The sequence below is a fragment of the Gobius niger genome (assembly GCF_951799975.1).
Source record: "Gobius niger genome assembly, chromosome: 6".
Lineage (NCBI taxonomy): Eukaryota > Metazoa > Chordata > Actinopteri > Gobiiformes > Gobiidae > Gobius > Gobius niger.
This window is the reverse complement of record NC_136857.1, coordinates 6,897,739-6,922,366: the sequence shown is the minus strand read 5'-3', so window position 1 is coordinate 6,922,366 and position 24,628 is coordinate 6,897,739. Positions and strand designations below refer to the sequence as shown.

General features: G+C 42.7%; 1 protein-coding gene across 5 annotated transcripts in view; it reads right to left on the bottom strand.

Annotated features, from left to right (window-relative positions):
- camta1a (calmodulin binding transcription activator 1a) overlaps positions 1 to 23,525 on the bottom strand; it is a 305,880-nt gene extending 282,355 nt beyond the window's left edge. For 4 of the 5 annotated variants that reach the window (XM_079558153.1, XM_079558154.1, XM_079558157.1 and 1 more), the window contains exons 1-3: positions 23,268 to 23,525; positions 18,026 to 18,127; positions 8,103 to 8,206 (exon numbers count right to left, since the gene is read on the bottom strand). In XM_079558153.1, coding sequence (XP_079414279.1) covers positions 8,103 to 8,206; positions 18,026 to 18,127; positions 23,268 to 23,292 — 231 coding nt within the window. In that variant the 5' untranslated portion in view covers positions 23,293 to 23,525. The remainder of the gene's footprint in view (positions 1 to 8,102; positions 8,207 to 18,025; positions 18,128 to 23,267) is intronic. The other variant, XM_079558155.1, reaches the window with a different exon arrangement.
- Positions 23,526 to 24,628: the final 1,103 nt, after the last annotated feature.

Genomic DNA, 24,628 nt, shown 5'->3' with positions numbered 1-24,628 from the left:
AAATAAACATCATAAGGGGCAACTTTTGTCATTTTTATACTCTGACATGAAAACTAAGATGTAAAGGAAGGAAACTAGATAAAAATCTCCTCTTCGACCACTGCCTGAAAAATCAATACTTTGACCTGCCGTGTTTCGCCTTGTCATTCTGACCTCCACAAGTTTGCCTTAACATGTGAAACAACATCCTAATTTAATCCTATTACTATTTTTATTTTCTCTATTCTAAACAATGGAGCTGGCTCCAAAAACCCAGCCAGACTGCTAGCATGAAAGAGCTTCAGCTAGCACATGCTGATCGCTCCCTCAGTCCATTCTTTCTTTTACAGTCTATAGGTGTAACTTGGAAAAGCTGTCGAGGTTTCAGGTTGACCAGTGGTGTTGAAGGATGGGGCAAACACAGAGAATACATTTCCCTGTGGGGGACATTGAAGTCTACCTAACCCTTTTGAGTATTTCCATACAAACTGTAACGTCCGAAATATTCACACCTGCTGGTCCCTTGGCGTGATTCAGACGGGATTACTCCATGGGCCTCGTGCTCCTGTTGTGGTTCAGCGACGGTTCAGAGGCAGCTGAGTGGAGCGTTGTTGCGTTCATAAAGAGACTGCTACTGTCACAGCAGCTTAGGCCCACACACTGTCCTCCCTCCATCACCGGGACTTTCTCCGGCTCCTCTGTTTGCCAAGTCTGTGTTGAGTGACTGGGAACACTCACTTTCTCCAAACTGACATTTTCCACGTTTGTCAATGCTTTTCAAATGTCACACGAGTGGAGCAACTTGTTAGAAGTCGCAAGGTTCATGTCTACACGGAGTCTACACTGAAAGGTGGTAGCGTCAGCATGTAAGAGCAGCGGAAATATTGCTTGGTCTTTTGCTCGAGTCTTCGCTTTCAAGTCGTAAAGGCTGTCATTCAAACGGTGGCACCTCCATAGAAGCCACAGAGAAATGAATTTTTTAAAAGGCAAACAAATTCTAGGTGGAAAACAGTCCTGTATTTTCTCCTGATGAAAGACTGTAAATATAGACAGCCCGGACTTGACTAAAAGAGCAAGAAATGTTTTTGGAAGAAAGTAGAGCAGCACAAAATTTTGACGAATAAAAGTGACACAATAACCATAATAACAATGATTTTTAACAATAACAATATTGTTCAAATTCACTGAGGTCTTCCATTTGTCAGAGATTTACTAAATATTTTGATAACATAGCCTAAAATAAAGTCACGATTTTCCTATTTTACTTCCACTTTAGCCTCGTTTTGATCCTGTTTTGGCACAATTTGATGAAAAAACATATTATACTGTGTGAATTCAAAGCACATGCTGATGTAATATAGCATTACAAAGTGTTGTTATTGCAATATTCAAAAAGTTATCAAACATCATGATTTCTTGTCGTATTGTGCAGCTTCAGAAGAAAGTCCCAGTGAAAGTGCCTCCTCTGCTCGCTGCCAGCATAACCAAACACAGGTCGACTTGGTTTGATCTTTAAAGGGACCCGGGCTTGTGTGAGATGTCCTTCTTTAAAAAGATTCTAATCTCGGCCGAAATGTCTGGCCAAATAGAGGTCGCGGAGGCAGAGCAGCGGGCAGACAATAGCAGTTGGCTGCAGATCTGTGTGTGGATCTTTTCTGTGTCAGTGGCAGACAGGGCAATGTAAATATAGCCTCCGCACTACAGAGAGGACCGTCATCTTTGTCCGAGAACACGGGCCACACTGATTGCATACCACAGGCGGGAAAATGTATAAATTGATATTCATGGTTAACCTTAATACTTATATACTAGCCTATCCACTATATCTACATATTGACTGATTCAAATTCTATTTTACAAGCTTCAATAGGCACTATATTTGGACATTCTTCATCCACTATGAGACTCTCCACACTAAGTTACGTCTGAAGTCACATTCACATGACTATTTCTGCAATGTTTTTGCAATAGGTTCTCAATTAAGTGACAAATGATAATCGGGTCAGCTACAAGATTGGGTTCATGCAGATTTGAGATTTTACACAATGTACATAGATTATTATTTACTGGTGTCACTTGAGCCAAATTGTCTTGACCTGTCACACTGTTGTCAAATAGTGGATAATTGACCATTTCATCTTCATGTACTGTATGTGTTTTTATGTATCTCATTAAAGGGACTATACAGAGTTTAAAAATGTTAAACATATGTATTTTCCTCCCCCTACTTATTCCAGCAATGTCCTAATGTGCAGACTGAGCCCAGATCTATTCACCACAACTGCCTTTAAAATCCTGTACTGTCACTCAAAAAGTTGTTACGAAGTGCCGTCATGCACGAGCTTAATATAGAAGGTGCAGTTACACGTTTGACCTGAGGTGGCAGTAGTGAGTATAAAATGGCCAACTTGTATCTAGTCCCTTTAAGATGCTTCTCTGCTTTCAGCTGCAGGTCGAGTAAAGCAAATGTGAGTTTTACGATTTTCTCCCAAAAGATTTTCATGGTGTTCTGTTAAATTGTGTCTGTTGGAAAGGGTCAAACCGTGGTAGTTCAGTGTAATATGTGAGTACTATGGAAACCAAAATAGGCCATGTGCTAAAAACATTACAGTTGATAGTATTATTGCAATGACGAACAATTGAAAAATAATTGATTTGTCCGGGGTTTAATGCAGTGTCAGGGACGTGCATGTTTATGGGCCACACCACTGAAATAAGACACTACTGCATGCTATGTTTTTCTATCATTTCACAATGTAGCAATTAACAAAGAAAATAAGTGTTGCATGGTACATTACTTAAACAGGCAAACCATGAACTCATTTCTTTGTTAACGTTCTGTGCACATAATGTAAATGTAAACATGCTGCTCGTAGTGTATATATAGTATACTGTATTATAGTAGTATATTATAGACTTTGTTTATAATGTTCCATTCTTCATCAAACATTTCGTTGAGTAAACACCAGACACTAAACATCAAGGATTCAACAATGAAATCATCATTGAATGAGGATTGAATTTTTATTTATATACTTGTGCAAATATATACTTTGATTGTAGCTGACCCGTATTTTTTTTTTTTTACAGAGACAGACACAAACAGATTATCTAGACTTGAGGTAATCCGATGCTGGTATCACACTGCTGGAGCCGGGGATAATTCGCAAGACAAGTTTCTAATTCTGCATATCTATCAACAAATTGGATGTTATCTGAAACAATACTGTACCCACCAAGTCTTGTGGATTTTTTTTCTCCAACCCTCGCCTTGTTTGATATTCCAGAGATACAGTGTTTTGTCCGTTGGAGATTCTCCGGGAGCTCCAGGTGCTCCTCTCCCATTGATAATTCAGGCTCGGAGCACATCCGCGCATCGCATGGTGCTCATGATTCAATGACAAGAGCTCTATTCAGCCCCTAAACTCCCGGCCCCTCCCTTGAATTCTGATTCGATTGGTTTATCAAATTTTCTGGTAAATGCTTGAAATGTATTCCAGCACACCTTCATCTAATGAAGCGACACTGGGGAAGCGTGCCAAAGAGAGAAATGAATACTTCTGTATTAGCTTCACACCAACAAAGCCCACTTACTCTCTTTCCACATTACACTTTCCAGGCACTGACTCAGATTCTCAATATTTCCCACTCAAGCTGAAATTAAGTCTGTACATCATCTGAAATAAGATTCAAATGTAGCTCAGAGCTGCTTTACATTTCCGAGCAACACAAACAATAGAGGGGTATGAACTTACATCATTTTCATTCTAAACAAAACCTGCTCCGGACCGAGTGTCAAAACAAATAACAAGTGTCAGACTGTACATCGACCCTCATTTGGCTTATGTTGCCAAGCTGTGACATCATCTGCATAAGTGTCATAACACAATTTTAAACGTTAACTATTGCAAAATGGTGAAAAATGAACAATTGATTTCCTCTTATTTGTTTTCCCTAATTGGATTTTTAAATCTGGATCAAACAGCCTTTCAGTGATTGGTCAATAAAATAAATAAGCTTTCAGGCAAACAAGGATCCCTCACACGCAGCCTTTTCATCTTTTGGTGAAGCCATTATAATGACATCTTCCCAGACAATTAAAATGACCCAGTTGATCTACTGCTGCCGAGCCCCGAGTGCATCTCCATTGTCTGCGTCAGAGCATGTTAGGGCCCTAAAAGCCAAACACAATTCACAGTCCCAGCTTTACATACTTGATATTCATAGAAAAGAAAAAGCGCTAAGTAAATGCCCCCCAATCACTTTTCTTTTTGCTCAAATGAACACGAACAATCGGGAGGAATAAGCCGCTGTGGCCCGGCAGACAGGAGCGGCTCTGCGCACAGACTACTGAGATCCCTTATATGTAAAAGGCGGGAAATTAGTGCATTAAGCATGCTGAGCCAGTGCCAGAAATATGCACTGAATTGATGAGGTGTCACTTTCACTAAGAGTCACACAATTGCACTGACAAGAGCCTCTCTGATCCCTCGCTTCCTGCCTGTCTGCGCCCCACGACAAACACTCTGACGTCCTCAGGCTGCCCTTGGTTTTGGGAAAGGTTGCCTCACTCTCCTAAACTCTGGCGCACATTATAAGTTGTGTTCACGTTCCAGAAATTGATGATGTCAAATTGTCGGATGGAGGGCAGACGACAGCACAAGTCTGTGGGAGTGGCACGTTTCAGACAGAAATCTCACTAAAGTTATGCCTCGTCTTTATTTGTGACTGGGCCCATGAACCTGTCAAATTAATCTGATGGCTAAAAGTTCTCTCAACTGACAAACTCGGCGTGATTGAAAAACATCACTTTAGTTATGCATTTCCTCAGATGTTGGTCAAATATTAACCATAAACCAGATCCTAAGAAGTGCAATATGATGAGACCAATTCTACAATGCAAACAGCTCTTTACCTCAGTATTAACCTATGCTTCAAGTGGTGGTTGGACCTTAAAGTGGGTCATTTGGTTGTGGACTTTACCTAAACTCTATGCAAACAATTGTTTTGATCGTTTTTGATCAGCCAAAGCTTCAATTAACAGAACACAATGTTAATGTTGTTTAGTTACTAAAGAAGAACTAAGTAACTCTTGCACCTAGAGGCCATAAGCGCCACTGCAGGTGTCGTATCATGTTTTTTTTTTACTCATTAATTGTCCGTGAAGAAGGAAGAGAGGGATATTGCACATCCAATTACACAATGGAGATGATTTCTGTCTCTCAAACTTGGCTGCTAAAGTGGCGCTAGCCCGCAGTTAGCTTTGCCCATTAGCCGGTTAGCTTCTAGGTCTCCGTCTCGGAGCAGGGAAAGTTGAAAGTGTGGTTTTCTGGACAGAGACCCCCCAATCATCCCATTAACACTTGTACTACCCCCAGAGGGACTACGGAAAGGCTTTTAATTTTCACAATTTACACTGCACAATTAACATTTGACTATTAATGAACATGAGGGATTATGTAGAAAACCAAAAAGTATGAAATAACAAAAGATATGTTTTATATTTGAAATTCAAAATTGCCTCCCTTTATTCTTGGCATTTTCTCAATGAGCTTCATAAAGCAGTCACCGGCAATGGTCTGCAACAGTCTGTGAAGTGAAAACCATTTCTGGTGACTACATCGTGAAGCTCAATGAGAAAATGTCAAAAGTGTGCAAAGCAGTAATCAAAGCAAAAGAAGGCTATTTTGAAAAATGTATTTCACCTTTTTTTTTAGTTTAAAACATAATTCCATATTCCATATACAATAAAAAAGTGTGTCCAAACTTTTGACTGGTACCAAGATACACTGAGCCAAACTGCAAATTGTTTGTATTATAAGTCAAAATAAATATATTTGGGTTGCCAGTGGAATTGGACCACTTTTCAGAGGTTTGCGGGTGAATAACTGTCTGCGGGTTTTCCATGTAGATTATGGTATTTTTGACTTAGTTCTTCAAAAAAATCCCAATTTCAAATGGCAAACCCTTAGATCTAAGGACCCCAGAGCTGCTCTTTCTGTGGGGGCGGAGTCACATCATTTGAGCCGTTTCTGACAGACTTTTGCTTCGGACTGGGGATCACACATTAAGACACGTGTGTGGCCGCATCCATCAGCTTCGCACTGTATAAAAAGCCCATATTTGAAGCAGATGCGATTTATCAATAAGTAACATAATACCTGCAGGCGACTTACCGACAGCTTTATCCCACTGACGCCTGAACGTCGCACATTTTCAGATCAGTCGCTGAAGTGAGTTAATTACTGGAGTCTGAAGCAGCACAGAGCAGGTCACATGCAGCCAACTTTCAACAGGAGTCAATTAGAAACACACTTAGACATAACAGGCCCCAGTCAAGAGGAGTGTGTGAAATGAATGCTCATATTCTTTAGCGCGTCTCCATTCAGAAAGTGGCCAATTGTTTAGTTGCGTGAATGTGCTGAGTGTACGCGCAGTCCCTTGTGAGTCAATGACAGATTGCCTTTTGAAACATCCTGTGTCTGCGGTATCGCGTGCGGGGCCTTATCATCTGGCTGTTTTTCACTTAATTAACTTCCATCACTGCAGATGACTATATTTATATGGTCACAATTTGTTAATCAAAAGCATGGATGGTTGACTTTTGCATATTAGTTTGAAGATTTGTTGTGGAGTGTATTTAGGACTAATTACGAGCGCTTACTCTCTGGACAAGACGAATCAGTTCTTGGTGTATCAAAAGTGGGAACGTATGTGATGAATTCATCAGGCGCCCCATGAGAGAAAGCCTAAATGAGTTTGGGAGTAAATGAAGCAGCGCCAGTCCCTTTTAAAAAGTCTCTCACATTTACTGCACGCCACAAGCATACATCAGGTCATACGCCGCGCTCATTTAAGAAGAGATCAATAAGATTTCTCCATCTAGACGCCCTGAAAGGAAGAGTGTACTCCAGATCTGTTTGGACAATTAAATAAACAAGCTCACAAATTGCAATAAATAAACACAATGAAAAATGCCGTCTTTGATCTCCACCAGCACAACTTGGTTAATGTCAATAATCAACATGTCTCGGTGTAATCCTGCTTAAACACAGCAGCAGTTTGTCTGTGCGCGAGCGTTTGATTTGTCAATAATGTAAATAATGTTGAAAGAACAGATTTGTGATGATATTACGGAAATCCAAGTGCATAATCATCCTATTTACAATTTCAAGCTTATTATATAGAGCGGTTTTGGCCTCCTGACCCTAGCCCTCAGTGCTGTTTTGGAGATGATATAAGCATGTGTTGACATTGGGTAACAGTTTTCAGCATTAATACAACAGAAAGCACAATCACTGGAGAGTAGCAGCTAAATAAGGCTCAAAATATGTTTGCTAGTGGCAATTATATCATTCTATTGAAGTGCTGAAGCAAATTCAGTGAAGGGTTATGGTATTAGAAACAGGGTTTATAGAGGCAGAGGGAAGTCAAATGTAATGCTTTTTAATGCCATTTTTAATTCCTAAATACTATATTTTAATGCCACAAGTGCAGAAAAAAATTCTCAAGAGCCATAAACATTTAATCAAACAGAGGAAGGAGAATTGGACGAAACAGGCAACTTTTGAGCAAAAAAGTGGTCAATTTCAGCCAAGACTGCAACTGGTTATGTTTTAGACCTTAATTGTAGTATTTTCGATGAACTTATGCTATAAAAACTGCCAAGCAATGTCATCATTTCCAACAAATTTAGATTTAATGCCAGTTTGAATCTAATTTAATGCTTTTAAATGACATTGATTCCTTGATGTTGGACCTTAAATGCAGAAACCCTGAAAATACATGGAGGACTCCACTTTGTGACATGAGCGGGTGGAGCAGAACATTGAATATGTATCGTTAGCAGCCTGAATAAAACTAAACACAACAGTAGGTATGTAAGGGACCAACTTTTAAACATGGTTTGAATCGGCAACAAGCCAGTTTAGCAAAATATGGTATTTTTCGAAGGCATCATAAATATCCAAGGCGAGTTTGTTTCAGAGCGTGTGCTGTTTGGAGCCGACTCGTTGGTGTTGTTGTGTTTTTTCCCTCGCAGAGAACAGCGTTTCTTTGGGACGGCCACTTTTGTGCAGAGATGGATTGAGTATGGAGTGCTGCAGCAGGATCTGTGGCCTTACCTCATTAGTGTTCCACCGGTGTCTCTCCTTTGGCAGCGACGTGCATTTTGGTAGACATTCAAGCAGCTTCTTGGGCAGGTATATTTTCAAATGTCCATGTTCATCTGAAAGCAAACCAGACAAAGCAGGATATTTAGCGCTAAACTCACATATTGGTTGCGTATCGACTCGCCGCTTGTCTCCCTCTTTATCAGCCTGCCAGTCTCCCGGCAACAAATGCTGACTCTGCTGCGAAAATTCCCAAATGAAGGCGAAAATTAATTTAAGAATAGGCTACTGCGTGCGTTATGCTAAATTATTTTACTGTGAAATGCACACTGTCAGGGGACTTCACTAAGAATTTTTCACTGTCAACTTGTAAAGACGGCTTCTATTCATTATTTAGACACAATAAACACCCTTGAGTGGTTTTAGAGCGTACAGGGATTTACAATAAGAAATCTGTGGCCCGTACACAACAATGTGCTTACATCATTATGTGTGTCACTCAGCCTGTAATAAACATTACACACAGAAGTCCCCAGACAGAGCTGGGCTGGTTTGGGCTTCTTACTCATATTTGCCAATAAATAATGATAATCAAAACAAACAAACACAATACGTATATAGTATGTAATCATCTAGTCTAAGCCAATGTGCAATATACTGTAAATAAACGTTGGAAGGAAGGAAGGAAGGAAGGAAGGAAGGAAGGAAGGAAGGAAGGAAGGAAGGAAGGAAGGAAGGAAGGAAGGAAGGAAGGAAGGAAGGAAGGATGGAAGGAAGGAAGGAATGAAGGAAGGAAAGGAAGGAATTAAGGAAGTAGGGAAGGGCTGAAGGAAGTAGGGAAGGGATGAATGAAGGAATGAGGGAAGGAAGGGATGAAAGAAGGAAAAAAGGAAAGAAAGAAAGGAAGGAAAGGAAAGAAGGAAAGAAGGAAAGAAGGACCGAAAGAAAGAAAGAAAGAAAGAAAGAAAGAAAGAAAGAAAGAAAGAAAGAAAGAAAGAAAGAAAGAAAGAAAGAAAGAAAGAAAGAAAGAAAGAAAGAAAGAAAGAAAGAAAGAAAGAAATAAATTGTGCAGGATTTAATCTAATCTACATCAAAATGTGAAACAATTAGCAAATAATTGGATATTTAGGGCTACACTATTTTTCAAAAAGTAATTGGAATTTTTCTGACAAGTATTACGTTTGCAGACTCAATTTGTGATTCAATTTGTGATTTCAATTACCGACAAATACCTTCCCCACAAAACGAAATGCATCAGAACTGCAGGCTCTCATTTAACCTTGTAGTTTACAGACCTCTACAAACCTGTTCTCAAACACATGTGACTCTTCTATAGGTTTAGCGGTTCATATGTCAGTCTTCTCTCAAATGTTTCGCGCTCATGAACATGTGAACTGGATTCTGATTTTCCAAACTATGTCACAAACCTATTTGCAAAAACATTTGAGTGGAAAATTGCGATTAGCGTATTTCTAAAAGTGCTCAGGCCTAAGGCTGAGCAGTTAACGGCACCAGACAACAATAGGACACACGTGCGTCACCCAGATGCACAAACCAACAGAAAAGGATCCATCTTGTCAAAAGCGTTTACGTTTGAGGTTAATATGAATAATATATGAAAATAGCAACAGAAGCACAGATGTAGCAGCTAATCCAGGAAATGTTCCAGCTCGTGCAAATGAGCCTTTATTCGCTCTTCACTATGCAAATGAGCTTAGTACGCTTAACACCCAATACTGAGCGTAATTGTAATATCGTTTAAGAGTTAAAAAAAAAAAAACAGCGCGCCGCAAAATAAAGCTTGCTGACTTCAGAACTGTTTGCGGAATAAATTGTGCAAGTAAAGGGGAGATAAAGAAAAAATACTTCGGTGCTGACTATGCATCCCAGGAGGTGGCTGATATTGGTGGTTGACTGTAGGAAAAATAAACAAAAAGTTCGACCAAAGCAAAAACTTCACTTTAAAGCCAATACGCATCGTCTGAGAGTGAACATTATAGGGTTATAAAAGGAGAGGAAAAGAAAGTCTCTCACTATCACTGCACTCACGCTTAGATGGGTCAGAAGAGAATCGCTGCATGTTTACCGTGTACTTTAAAGGTATTAATACTGCGACATCACGACCAACTTAAGTCATGTGATATTGAAATGTGAACCATAAACTGGCGTGGCTTTTGGGATAACTTTAGATTGTGACACAGCTTAAAGCAGATGCAGTACATTTTCTAACCCACTGTGCCAGTATGTGTCTGTTCTAGTAGATATTTGGCAAAAATGCGTATGTTTTATTGAAGCGACTGATAAAACGTGTCTATATTGAGAATGTATAGCTCGGTTTGCTCTCTCTCTCTCTCGCTCCATATCTCAAAGCGTGTCTCACATCCACAGCAGCGGCGGCGCAGACAGCGAGCAGAGACGCGCTGACAGTCTTTCTCAGCGGGTGATGCGGGGTTCGGCGCTGCCCTCTGGCACGCAGCGACGTGAGGCCGCGCTCATGGAATAGGCCTCCGCCATGTAAAGCATTTCCTCCAGAGCAGAGCAGCAGATCTTCAACAACCTTCTCTACTCAAACACGCAAAAAATGTTGAATATAAGTCTAGGCTGGATTCAGTGTAAAGTGAGGACGCGGAACACAAAAACACAAGTCTATTCTGGATAAAAAGCTGATTGAGTTCACCTATAAGACCAAATGTAAGTCTCCTCAGACCTCTCCTCTGTTTTCCTGCAGCTGCACCTCTTTCCATGTGATCTATGGAGCTCATAATGCAACAGGGCTTTTGGCCGCGCTCCTCGCAGTCAGCTGACCTGGGTCCAACTGAGCATGTGTTTGACTTACTGTAGACCAGACTGGAGCAGAAAGAACCCAAACAAGCAAGAAATGAATATGGCCGCCGTCAGAGCGGGCTGGCAGCGCCTCGCGGCCTCTACTGCCAAGAGAGTCTGCTGCCCGCGGATCAAGGATTTAGGGCAATCTGCAAAATATATCCCTCAAATGTATCTGTGTCCCAGAGAAGTGGCAGTTTCCTGTGATCAGTGACGGAGCTCGACGCCGCCCGCTTCACCTCCAAACCGGCTCTGCTGCTGGACGGGACGTTCACGCTCATATAATTGTTACTGTGATATCCGTATCGCAATATATCGGAGAGTCACGGAGGTCTTTCATCTGACTGAGATTTACGGGAAACCTAAAATATGCAAAGTTCGGGTTTAGTCCTTATTTATGTAAGCCTTGTTTTTGTACAGCTTTGTCTTGTTTCGATCTAATTTGAAGCCCTATTCCCATTCATTTTTCCCATGCACTGTAAAAAATAAAAACATAAGAATTTACTGGAAAGATGGAAGCTGATCAGTTAAACGCACGATTATCTTTTGGCTGCAATATTTATCCAATGACAAAATAATAGTAGACTCTGCCCAAAGCTTGGATTTAACGGCAACTTTCTAACCACAAAGCCACTTGGCTTGGCCTCGCTAAAGACTAAGCCTGGATCAACACAAGGCTCTTTTCAGGTTTTTAATAAGAGGCTTCTTAAATAAGAGTTTGAATGGTTGCAATTACCACAAAAAAAAAGTATATAGAAAGTACAAAATCCTTTGCCAACCACAAAACTCCATTATTATGTAAAAAATCCAGTAGTTTTTAGATCTCTATAAACAACTGAATTGCAAATCTAATCACAATCCCGACCTTGTCAGAAAAACAGATCTGTGAAGTGGATCTCCAGTATGTAAGCTGGCCCTGACATTTAGTTTCTTGTTCCACTTTGACGTCTGATTTGGGGATAATCACTTTGGTACATTGTGCAGCTTTTATAAATCATCTCCAAACTTGTAGCATGCCAGATAACTTCTACGCATCTTTTATTTATTCCAGCCACAAAGGAAGCCGAGCGAACTTAAAAATCAGCACTCCAAACAAGAGGAACTAGCCCATTTTGTTGTTTTTACACAAAGCAAGTCATTACCATGTTCTGTGCGGCTTTTCAAACAGCACCATCTCCTCCGTTATTTTTCACACTAATAATGTTTCAGCTGCTGTTCGCCTACAGTTCCTTTCCACTGGGCATTTCCACAGATAAAGCCCAAGAAACTCAGCCAAAAAAGTATTGCTTACTAATTAAAAATTTGCCCACTGTGGCATAGAAATCCACATTCCGACTCGTAATTTGTGCGTCAACGTAAAGCGCCCATGAGGGATGGGCTGAAATGCCAGGTTTGGAATATGTTTACCAAAATATAGAAGCACTCTTCTTAATCAAATTGTCTGATCCGATAAATGCACGTAGATCAAATTAAGGACAAAATGTTGGCATTGAAAGAGTAAATGTAGCTCTGTGCTGATCAAAGCCCCCGCGGCACTCGCCTTGTTTGTGCTTCCCTCGGCCCTGTCCCGTACGGTGTAATATTTATTTAGGAGTTTAAACAGGGGGCTTAATGACTCTCTGTAGCGAGGCCAAGAAAAGGCTCGGCACAAAGCTGGTATTTGGTTGTAAAACAGTAAAGTGCAAGACAGGCTGATACTGGAGCTTGTTACATGAGGAGGATGTGCTGAGCTGAGCGGGCTCAGTGGAGCCAATTACAGCGCGGCGCTTGATGAGCGAGCCGCGCACACGTGTACAGAGGCCTAAACAGAGGCGGGACAGGTCCAGTACCGCTGCTGATATGTGCTGTGACTGGAGCACCGTGTGTCTATAAATACATGTCTGTGTGCACGCGCTGATGTGGGATTATCACTGATCCTGGCTGCTAAGCAAACACTTGGGCTGAATTTAAGGGTATCTGTCATGCTAGCTTGCTCCGGCCCCACCCCAGAGACGGCCGCGAGGGTCATGAGACTGGAAAGGCTGACAAAAACAAATCTTTAATCAATATCCCAGGCCTGGACGCAGAAGCCTCTCTCCTTCGTCTCTGTCCAAGAGCGCTCTGGGAGTGACACTTTTTCTTTTTAATCTGTGCCCACATTGTGGAGAAATTGCAAGCTAATGTTTTGGCTATAGATCATTCCACAAATCGCTACTGGCGCTGCATAGCTAAAGAAAGCGTTTGAATGCAACCATCGTGGCTAATAAGGCTTAGAGAAAGGAGCGAGTGCAACAGTTGCTTCCCGTCTCACCTCAAACAGGTCTAAAGAGTTTTGTTCAGACGAGGCAGAAGTGACAGAGAAGGATAAAACTCTACTCAGCTCAACAACTGCAGAATGTTTGCTCTCCAAACGGGAAGCTAAGCCAAACAAGCTGACCTCCAGCCTGAAGATGTCAGGATAAGGTGCAACGTGGGAGAGGAAATTGGAAGGCAAGAATCTTCAATATTTTCTTTGGCAAGAAGTTAAAAATATGGCAATGCCTGGCTCATTGTAAAACACCTCCGAATCTATTCTGCTGAGTCTTTACTGTATAAATAATGCATAATTTAGGGATGTTTTTGTTGAGCCCAAACCAAGGAAAGAGCACGACCTTTTCTAATGCCGTGAGCTTAAGTTCCACTCCTGGAAAACGTGGGCTTTTCTGTGTGGAGTTTGCATTGTCCCCATGTCAGGGTGGGTTTCCTCCAAGTACTCTGGTCAACCCAAAACATGCACTATAGGGTAAATCCTCCAGCTACATAGTCCTGACCAAACCTGCCCCGAGATCTGGATACTGCGGCACTGAAGGACAGGTCAAAAAAGAGGACAGATTTTCCTACAGGGACAATATCATCAACCTTAGCCCAAATAAAACCTTATCTACTGCTGTTTACTTTATAGTTTCCTGTAGCTCGGCATCATTAAGATCATAGATGCTGCTCTGTTTTGTTTGGAGATGGCTCCACCTCAGACTCAACGTGTGCTTTTCTTTTTGGGAGCATCTAATCACTGTATTAAATCAACACAATTACTTTTATGGAGTCCCAATGAGCGGAGGAGCGCGAGCCCAACTGAAGAAGATATTATTTTAAATCATAGTAACAGCAGCCGGCGTTTCATAAAGAGGGAGACGAGCTGCTTTGCATCGGAACATGCACAGAGAAAACAGCCAAAGGAGGAAGAGCGCTACAACAATGGACAAGAGAGAGTGAAATATTACGCACACAGATATAACACAGTCCGAGCGCCATGCAATATTAAGCGTGCAATTCACATTCATGGCTGAGCGTGGAATTGTTTCTTATAATGGCGTGACAATAAAAATATGGAAGCAGTTATCTAAATTTAAACAAGTGTGTGGGAGGCAGGGAGCGAGCAGGCAAAGGAGGCCTCGTGTCAGAGCCGCGACTGACAGCTCTTAACAAAATTAAAGGTGCTTACGGCAGCGAAGGCGAGCACAAGAAAGATGTCGGGAAAAGTGTAAACAAAAACAAATGTGGTTTGATGCGAGGCAGACAAGGACGTGTTTGAAATGACGGCCTGTCGATGGAAGGGCATGAGGAGCGGGTGAGGGGAGGGGGGGAAGAAGTTACAGGATTGACTTGGGGGAAGGACAGCAAGGTCAACCGAAAATCGAAATCACCATCATCGCCAACAGCAGTTCACAAAAGCCGGGAGTATTTCGGTGATTGGGGAAAAAACTCCACGATATTTCTGCTGCGTGCGAATGCCTTTGCGATTTCTTCTGAATAAGTTTCATCGAGGAGGCGGCCCTGGTGTTGTGTCTTATTGAATCCGCACAAACCTGGAGCGACATGGTGCCAGATCAGCAGCAGCAGCACACTTTTGTCCAGTGTCACTTTTTGGTTGGCACTCATAATAACTGCATGTGCCCATAGCTGAGGTGCAGTTGTCCAGCTCGCCCACAACAGAATGCCTCTTGTTGACAGGAACGGCGCGAGGCGACTGTGCGCCGAAAATAACCATGCACCCGAGTGGAGCGCGGGGAAACCAATTATCTGCATCATTTGGCCTATAGCCTGCTCGCAAACTCTCGTACATACGGTAACATTACAAACCGCCCACAAGCCCCCCCCTACAAAAAAAAAAAGAGTCCTCCTCAGCTTCATCAACGCGCTGTCGCCGTGTCACAAACTACAAACGACAAAGAGAGCGGCGCAGGCCTCGCAGCGGAAACATGGAGGCGAGCTGCGGTGCTGCTAAGGAGAGGTAAGAGGTGTTTTAGGTCCCGGCGGGGGGGCAAGACAGGCTGAGCTCCTCGACTTTGAAGAGCTCATGTTCGCACCCTCTTCTTCTGCCAAACAAGGAGCAGTGTGTTCAGTCAGCCTCCATGTGTTTACACTGCTCTTCCTTTCTTCCTTGGACACGGAGGACATGGGGTGTTTTTTGTGTGGCTACGAGACACTTGAATGGGGCTTGAATCGCAAAGGTCAGTGGTTCGAAAACACCTGGGACCGCCTCAAAAAACCTTGGGTATCTCCATAACATTATCTATACAGCAATAGGCCTTTTCTTTAAGAACTGCTAACCTTATCAACGTCTAGAAACACGTGGATATTGTCTCCTTTGATCCCTTCTGCTAAAACTGTACATTTTCTCGTTATGTTTGTCAGAAGTCAAACAGTCAGGAGAAAGAAAGAAAAAAGAGCGATTACTGGAAGTCTAACAAACATGCGTGCACACTTAACAGCCCGTGACATTCCCAAAATGACTCTTTATGTTGTTCCCAGCCTTCGCCGGGCCCAGCCAACCAGGAAAAATCCCATCTCGAGTGGAGCAGAGGTGAGGTCGCCCACTGGCTCTCCCTAAACACATGCACACAAATAAACCCCCCCCTCTGTAAGTCCAATTACCCCCGAAATGCTTAAGCCGAGCGGAGGAGGCGGCAAGCTCGGGGCTCCGTGGCATTAAACAGGACATGGATACGGGATACTGTAAGAGCACGCAATAACACGGGCAAGAACCGGCAAGACGCGCACAAGCTGCTGTCTGTCACCGCTGTCAGACATGTCCCAATATCAAACGACGACGCTGGGACTGACGTGGACTTTTTTTTTTTTTTACTCGCTGATAAATGTTTCTAGCGACTCTGCGCGTTTAATTACTTCTTTATGTCTTTATTTTTGTTCCGCGTAAGCTCTCAATTGTTTCGACTACATCTTTCAGGAGTTGTTGTTTTTTATTATGAATGGAGCTGAGGAAATCCATCGGCTTTGCGAAAGGAGCCAGAATCCAACGAGAAAAGACGCGGGCTACAAACTCAGACACATTTTCCGAGAAGAAGCAAAACAAATCAAGACTTTGGCCTATATATTTCTGAATGATTTGTTTTGGCTGTGGCAGAAAATAGCAGCGGCGCACAGACTTGTAAATGCACTGAAGCAATTCCCACAGAAGCCGAATTTTACAAGTCATAAAAACCCTCAGCTCTGATGTTCTGTTGTCTTTGTTCTGGGCCCGTAGAGTAAAAACGCAATGAGACGCAAGCAAACACCACAATAGCTCTTTGACAGTCTCTAAACTAGAGAATGGAGCAGGCTGCATTCACACCATTCTGAAGAGCCGTCTAATACGGAGGCGCCACAATCGATGGTAACTGATAAAACTTTCAACATGGTTTACAGGGAATATCTCTGTAACTTGATCTTTCCACATCTAACACAAACTAGCTTTAAGGTCAAGTCTTCTTGTCAACACAAAAAAACTGCACAATTATTAGTTAAAAGCACTATATTAACCATGACTTTTCAGAGGTTATTATTCAAGCACAGAGCTGCAGACTGACTCCCTGGCCTGTGGTTGAGAATCACTACTTTCAGATACGATTGTAGTGACAGTTGTGGACCCGATCGCTCACATAGACTGTTAAATGGAAAATCCATCATCTGTACTGGGATGTTTCATGTTTTCGCCTCTTACCTCAAAGGCTTTGTCAGCAACTAACGATTTCAGCAGCAGGCTGAGTACACCAATCTAGTAGGGAGGGTTTTGTTGCTAGAAGATCATTAGTTCACTCTAGATTAATCTCTTAGCCCCCACCTGAACAGAGCACATTTTCTCCAGTTTGGCATCACCCAAATCTAAAGGTTTATTGAAAAGAAAGCGTAAAAATAGTGACAAAACGAGGATGAAAACGCAACAAAAAGTGACAAAAGAGTGACAAAAACGTGCCAGAAAAGATACTATAACACAATAAAAAACGGACAAAAATGACACAAAAAGCGTAAAAAAAGGCAATGGAGTTCAGTTTTGTAGGTCTTAGCTTTCAAATGAGGCGTTACTCTGGCCTATAGGCTGTAAACTCTCCAGTCGAGTAGCTTTTAGATCTGGGTAAAGTTGAACTGGAGAAAATGTGCTCGGTTAAGGTTTTCTTGTTAAAGAATAGTCCAGAAAGACGAAGGTGAGTGGTGATACAACCCAGTACAGATGACAGCTAAACAACTCTGGTCAACTATGGAAAAACTGATGAGGTTCTTTCTGTTTTTATATTTCTCCAAAACAGTGAATTGCCCACAGATATGAATGAACTTTCCGAATTCTGAATTCCTGAATTTTGTTTGTTTTGCCTTTTAAATCGCTATGGTGACGTCTGTCTTAACTGTAGACCCATGAACAGGCCCGGCCCGTCCTCTGTGGAAACACCTGAACCCCTCGCCTCAGTGTCTTTCAGCTCTGGCGTCACTGGGCTGCGTCCCGTTCCCTCCTCGCACCTGCCTGTCACACGTGTTTTTTGGAAAAGTGTGTAGAAGATGCTCTTGTGTAATTGATGGCTCAAAGGGTAAGGCCTCAGTGCGAGGGTCTGTGCAGGTCCTGATCCCGTGGCCTCTCCGTGAAACAATCACTCTTGGTTAACGACAACACTTCAGCTATTGACAGCGTGATCCCGTAAAGCAGACACTTCAATCAACAGAGCCGCCCCGAGGAGGTGTTGTGTGGAGCGGGAGGGGAGCAGAGAGGAGAGAGGGGCATGGGGAGGGGAGCGGATGAAATCAAGAAGTAAATAAATGAATCAATGGATGAATAATAGATAGGCCAGCAGCAGCGATGCAGTATTAATAACTCTGACTCTTACTGTGGCTCTCTGTGTCATCACTGATACTCTTAGGTGGACCATGGCCAGAGTAACACACTGCTGATCTGTACATTCGATCTGGATTACGAACTTTCTTCAGTCCTTCAGGAGCAGAGAGAAAAGTAGAGAAAATCGAGCAACAGAAGTACATTCTCCACGAAAGCCTGTGATAACAAACCCCCCATGCAAGCAGTATCCACTAAATACAAGATAAACACAAAATAACACAGGCTGTAAGGTACTTTTGGACCACTTAGCTTTGATCTAACAGCTGCATAAGATATCACACATTTATGTCGCGCATTAGCCATATCGCAACAGGATAACAATACTTCATCTGACTGTTTTACACATTATTTTATAACACAGACTAAAACAACAAGCCATGGCAAACAAAAGACGAGCACAAGTCGAGTTCTAGTCCTAATTTTCCACATTTTAGCTTTGTTTTGGTGCTGATTTAGTATTTCATTTGCTGTTTACTTCTTTATTAAAGCACAGGATCAGGGCCAAAACAGGGCTAAACTGGAAGTGAATCATGACTAAAACAGAACTTTTGCACATATTTCCGTAGTTGTATCATGTGTTATATAGAAGGCTGTAAAAGGGAAAATGTTGTAAATCTCAGTCAGGAAACTATATACTGTGTCTTCTTGCGATGCGGATATTGTGTCAGTTACAATAACGACAATTTAGTGACATGCTGTGCAGCTCTAATGTAAAATCTTACATAATAAACAGGTCAAAGTCATTCAGCAGAGGAAGCATGCAGTTTGTGGAGAGAAGGATCGGTTTAAATTAGGCTAAAACGGAGCGCTTTTAGCTGGGAGCAAGATTGCACAGAAATGATTAAGTCCGGTGGAGGTCTGTGGGCTTTAAAAACACAGCGGAGAGGGAGGGCAACACCTTGTGACATCAGCAGGAGGAACAGAGCGTTGGGAGCTGAATGAAACTCAATTACTCAAACATAAAAATCAACTATAACTTGCTAAATCGGTCAGAAAAGTCAGTTTAGCCAATGTGGGCACTTGAAATACTTAAAAAGACGCCATCCAGATGTGTTTCTTATGTGATTGCCAATTGACTGAACACTTATGACACAAAGCGGGCAGTAATGACGGTCGTGTGCGGAGCCCTGGCCCCGCTTTGATAAGGGTCAAACGCGATCTCTTTTGTGTCGCTGCTGAAACGAACGAATCGATCGGATCAATGCGCCGAGGCCGGACACAGCCCAGAATGATACGTCTCAGTGACCACAAAGCAACCACACCTCGCTGCTTCTATTAACAAAACTCATCAGAGGGAGACAGCGTCCACCTTCCGTCTTTACCAAACAACAGAATGTTCAGGCCACTGCTGCACAAGCACTTTACCGAGTTAACCCCCTTTCTCTGGTCCTGGCGTCGCTCTTGGACCCTGGTCTTTCAGTGACGTCGCTACAAAATGGAGCTAAAGTCCAGCAGAAAAGATCTTGTAGCTTACAGGCTTTTTTTTTACAAATGAAACAATGAGCTTAAGTCTATGTATAATATCCGAATTGGCATTAGTTTATTATAAGACTCCATGATTTTGGGGACATTTTTCGGACTAGGCTTGCGATTCGTGCTTTAATTAAACTCAATATCCAGGCCACAGTTCGCGTTTCAAACAGGAGCATTTGAGAGAGGACTTGAAGAGCTCGTTTAGAAAGACACGCATGTTTGCAGAGGTCGGAACTTCAGGGTTAAATCTGAAGGTTTTGTTGTTCGCAAAGAATACTCTACTGCCTAAATAACTTCAGCCTTTGTGAATGGCTATTTGAAGCATTCAGAGTGCAATTTCGATCAGATAGCGTGTACTTGTGTCTCTTATTGTGATCGCGCAGAAAGCTAACACATTCTACATGCTCTGAATGCCCTGGTGAGCCTTTGTGCAGCCGTCATTATTGTCATGTTGGAAAAGATTGAACAGAGTGTTTCAATGCACTAATTTCTTCACGTTGGCAGCGCAGAACCGGGGCGTAGGATCATGGTCTATGTGGCTCCTTCTGCTTTTCACTATGCAGCTGCAGCGCTCAATTAATTTTAGCCCTTGAAATATCTGACAATTCGATTTATATTGTTGAAGTCCAAGATAATTGTGAGACTTTTCATGTTTGAATGTAGAGCTTCTGCATGGCGTCTTCTTCTCGTGCACTTCAGTATTTCACTCTTCTCTCAAATGATAATGCTCCTAATTTTGAGCAGCCTGTCTGTCACTTTCCGTCCTGTCCTCGCGCTCAAAGTTACAGACCCACAGTGCGTCTTATGAGCGTGAAGAGGAATAAAAGGCCCCAAGAGACCTCCTGACCGTCAGTCTGGCGTAGAGAAATCTCCAGGATGTAAACACAGCAGCCGCGAGTGTGACTGGGTCGCGGCCCCTGGGTTTAACACGCGACGTAGCACTCTCTTGTTCATGGGCTTCATCAGAGCTGCCAAACAACTGCCACACATCGGCCCAAGAAGCTCCGGACTCACACACACACACAAACGAGGGCGCAGGGTCAGGGAAGGCAGCACACGAGGGTCCTCTTTGTAGATGTATCACTCACAGCTACAGATGGCATTCGGCCCAAGTTTAGTGTTATGATTATTGTGTGCAAGCCGGTACGAGATCCTCTACAAACAACAAAACAGCCTTTCTCCATGGGGTCTTTTCATGTATAAAACCTGCTAACCTTGTAGTTTAGACCTGTTCTGAAATGCATTTATGCTCATACAGATCATCATCATCTTCTCTTTAATATTGATGCTTCTGGACGTGTTTAAAATGTGCACTGTGAACTGAGTCAATGGTTTTAAAACATACATTGCAAAGGTAACAGACTCATAGTGAGTGGCACTATGAGCAAAAGATTAATCTTCCATTAAAGCTGTGTAATAGCTTACTATTGAGCGCACACACAGGGCCACAAGGTTAAAACAGCACACGAGGGCCAACAGAAATGTTGAATTTAATTGAAGAAATAGATGGGCATGTTGTCGTACCCTACTTCTTTGTCTTAAGTAGTTATTTGAAGCAGATTAAACAAGATCTTTACATTTTTATACAGGATAACTCATAAGGGGGGTGTCACTATGTTCGATTTTAGTCTTGCAATCATGTCAGCAAAGGATCCTGGTCTATGCGGTGAGGTTTTATAATTGATTATTGACCCCATGAGAAGAGAAAGGGCAAATATTTCATTCAGCAACTAATTGTTTACCATATCTACATGGCTTTTGCAGCATAAGTTCATTTCTATGGTTTCTCGATTTTAAACACACATGCTGAAATTCTTGTGATTTTTCTAGTGAATCCTTCTGAAAATATCATTCTACTTCATTGCCAGAACTTACGACTGCAAGACCGATGACCTTCCTTGCAACACCCAGCCTAAAAAGTGCACTCACACCCACTACATTCAAAGACACACCTGGTTTAATCCCAGTCTGTTTCGCCGTGACGCTCAACAACACCGAGGCTACAAATGGCAGCTGACACAATAGAACCTGAAAGCCTAAGGAAGCACCGTCTGAGCTCTCCTTCCTCCCGCTTCTCTTCTTTTTCCTTTTTTTTCCACTGACCAACCTCAAAGGAGCACTGAAAATAAGTTAACCTGCTCACTGCTCAGCGATGGGACTCTCAACTGAGGGGCCTGGCGCTGTGACATCTTTCCCCCTTCCTGGTCAAAAAGCCACAGCCAGCTCCTCGCCCCTACCGCCGTCATCGAGCTATCCCGACAATATGGAGTACAGTCAAGTCATTACTATCATAAAAAAGCACAGACGTCTTCATTTTTGGGGGGCCATGGACGTTTCATTCATTGTAACATTATGGGGAAGGCGTCTGTAGCTCAATAGCGCCCTCTTGTGGGACGCTCCTCTGTCGGGCTTGGCACACTGACATCCAAACAAACTCAAAAGGCAGCAAGCTCCAGTGTGTGTGTGTGTGTGTGTGTGTGTTTTTTTTCTATCATTTATGCGCACGAGCAATTTGTTCACCCGCTTTCACGACATTAAAGTCTTTGCACATCAAAAGGAAAGCGCGTCGGAGGTTACTGACACTTAATTCAAGCGCACGCCAAAAAAAAAAAAAAGAGAGACAAACCTAACAATTTGTGTCGACGCTTTTTATTCTGTCATCCTCCAATAACGCGGCCAATTTAAAGCGACTCGTTGACACTCGGCGGAGACTTTAAAAATAATAGAAGCGAGGCTAATGGTGAATTAAATGGAGCAGTTTCGGAGCAAAGACGGGCGATTTGTTAATGACATGCAGACTACAACTTATCTAGCCTCCCTGTTCCCCCCCCACACCCTCCTTCCCCAACACTGAAATGTCAATATCTCACAGAAAAACACATCGGTGGCGTTTTGAGAACAATGGTCAAAGGGGATGAACGCGGGGAAAGTCCTGATATTAGCCGAGCATGAGCGGTGTAGTGTGTGGTTTGCTGGAGAGGCTGCTGGGTCTCCATCCTCCCCTGCCTCCTCTGCTGTGGATGTGATGGCATGCCGTGTCGAGTGCGAGCAGCAGAGCGGGCTCACAGCGGCGCATATTCCGTCTCAAAGCTAACACAAACCGAGAAGTGTTCATGTGAGGAGGGAAAAGTCTCTGTTTGAGAGGCGTACATCACTTTGACTGAGATACGGCGACTGCAAACAGTCCATCTCCTGGCAATTCGCGCGCGTCGACGGAAAAGTAAAGCGACATTCAGCAAAAGAAGGGTTTTTAAAGATGTGCTGAGACTAAACATTTAGGACATGAAATGACGATAAGGTCCTCGCGACACCCGTTTGAAATAGTGTAGAAAGAAGCGTCTGGAGGCGCGAGAAACCGCTTTCTGAAGCTCGCGAATAAGAAAAGAAGTTAGTCGATTCCAATGACATGTTGTCATTCACTTAGCGATGGAAAAACTACTCAAACTAGTGATGTTTAGGCAAATCCTGTTGTCAAATACACGGCAAATGCTGTAATATAATGTTGCCGACTGTTTGTGGCCATGGCGTGCTGAAAATGTGGGCTACGAGAGGAATAGTAGCTGGCTACGTAAGCTAATATTAGCTGGCTAGGTATGTCTCCACGTTTTAGCAGCCTGTTCGGAGGAAAACAGCGGCGCCGTTTTCTACCGAGCGTTTCCCAGCCCGCTCTCACCCAAATGTCATTTTTGCACAGAGTTAGAAGTGTTGTAAAAACACAACGCGGTCATACCACTAAATTAATCCCATTATATTTCTCTTACCTTCCGGCTTGTTTTCGGCAGCCATTTCCCCTTCACGCGCAACATCCTCCTCCTCCTCACGACCGTGGGTACCACGCGCGTGCACGGCGAGGACAGCACGAGGAGGGACCGGAGGAGCACGCGGCGAGTCGGTCCGACCGAGGCGAACTTCCCATTGGCTCTGAGCGCTGACTGACACAGGCACGGCTCCGGAGGAAAACAGCCCCCTCACCTTGGCGTCGCCACACGCCTTTTCTGTTCCTTTGCTTTCTGGTTCAGTTCTTGTGTGAATAGAGACGGCCAGGATGCGCTGCACGTCTTGCACAACGATGTAATGGAAACAGCATGAGACTCAATATATTTTCTTCACTTCCAGATGTTTATCATATATACCCATTTACAGAAGTTTGTCAGCAAAAACATTTGATGTTGTTGATCTCTAAAGAGGAGAGATTTTCATGTCGCACTGTATGCACATAATGTTTAGGCTATCGGCTGCAAGTGGCTGATTTATTCATGGTAAAATGTTGACTCAAACGTCTAGGCAATTGTTCTTAAGATGCTTCCACCACACAGCCCTTATCTTGATCCTAACGCGGTGATGTGAGCGTGTGGTGCTGAAAGGACAGCTCCTCGTGTGCGGTCTCTGCTGCTGTATCACAGCTTTGTGTTAATGCAAAGAAAGTAATAACGAGCTAATGAAAGCCCTAATGCATTCAAGTTATTGTCTCAGGCATTGCCTGAATTGGATTAGCCTGATAGAAGCCTATAAAGCAAATGTGGTTTTAATTCTTGTGTAGCCAAACTGAAAATAGTTTTAAAGAGCCACTTCAGCGACTGAGGTAATTTCTTTGGATAAAAAGTCAGATGATACGGTCTTATATTGGCCTAAATATACTTTCCCGATGAGAAGAGCATTCAAGAAAATAAAGAGTGTATTCACAGATTTTTTGTCATATTCGTACATTTGTTGAATAAATGTATGAGTTTATAAATACTTTATAAATACTTTATAAAGTCAACTAACGAACTAACCTAATGCATAAACCAATTCTATTCAGAAGAAAACTTGTATAAAATGGGCTATCGAAAAGGAAAACCATGTCAGAGATTTCCATTAAACTTGAATTTGCCTAAATGGCAATACTGTTATAAATAACACCATCATTCTGTTACAACAATATGAAACAGAGTTTTTACATATTGTTGTGATCCATTTTAGGGGATTTGTTGTCTTGAAATCAAACATATGAACTCATCTTGTATTAAATTAGTGAAAGTGAAACTCAAAGCGCGGATGAAACAGATGCGCAGGTGGTGATAAGCGCGCTGCTGTGTGCACTCACGGCGCTAGGGGGCGCACAGTGCACTGAGAACCGTGT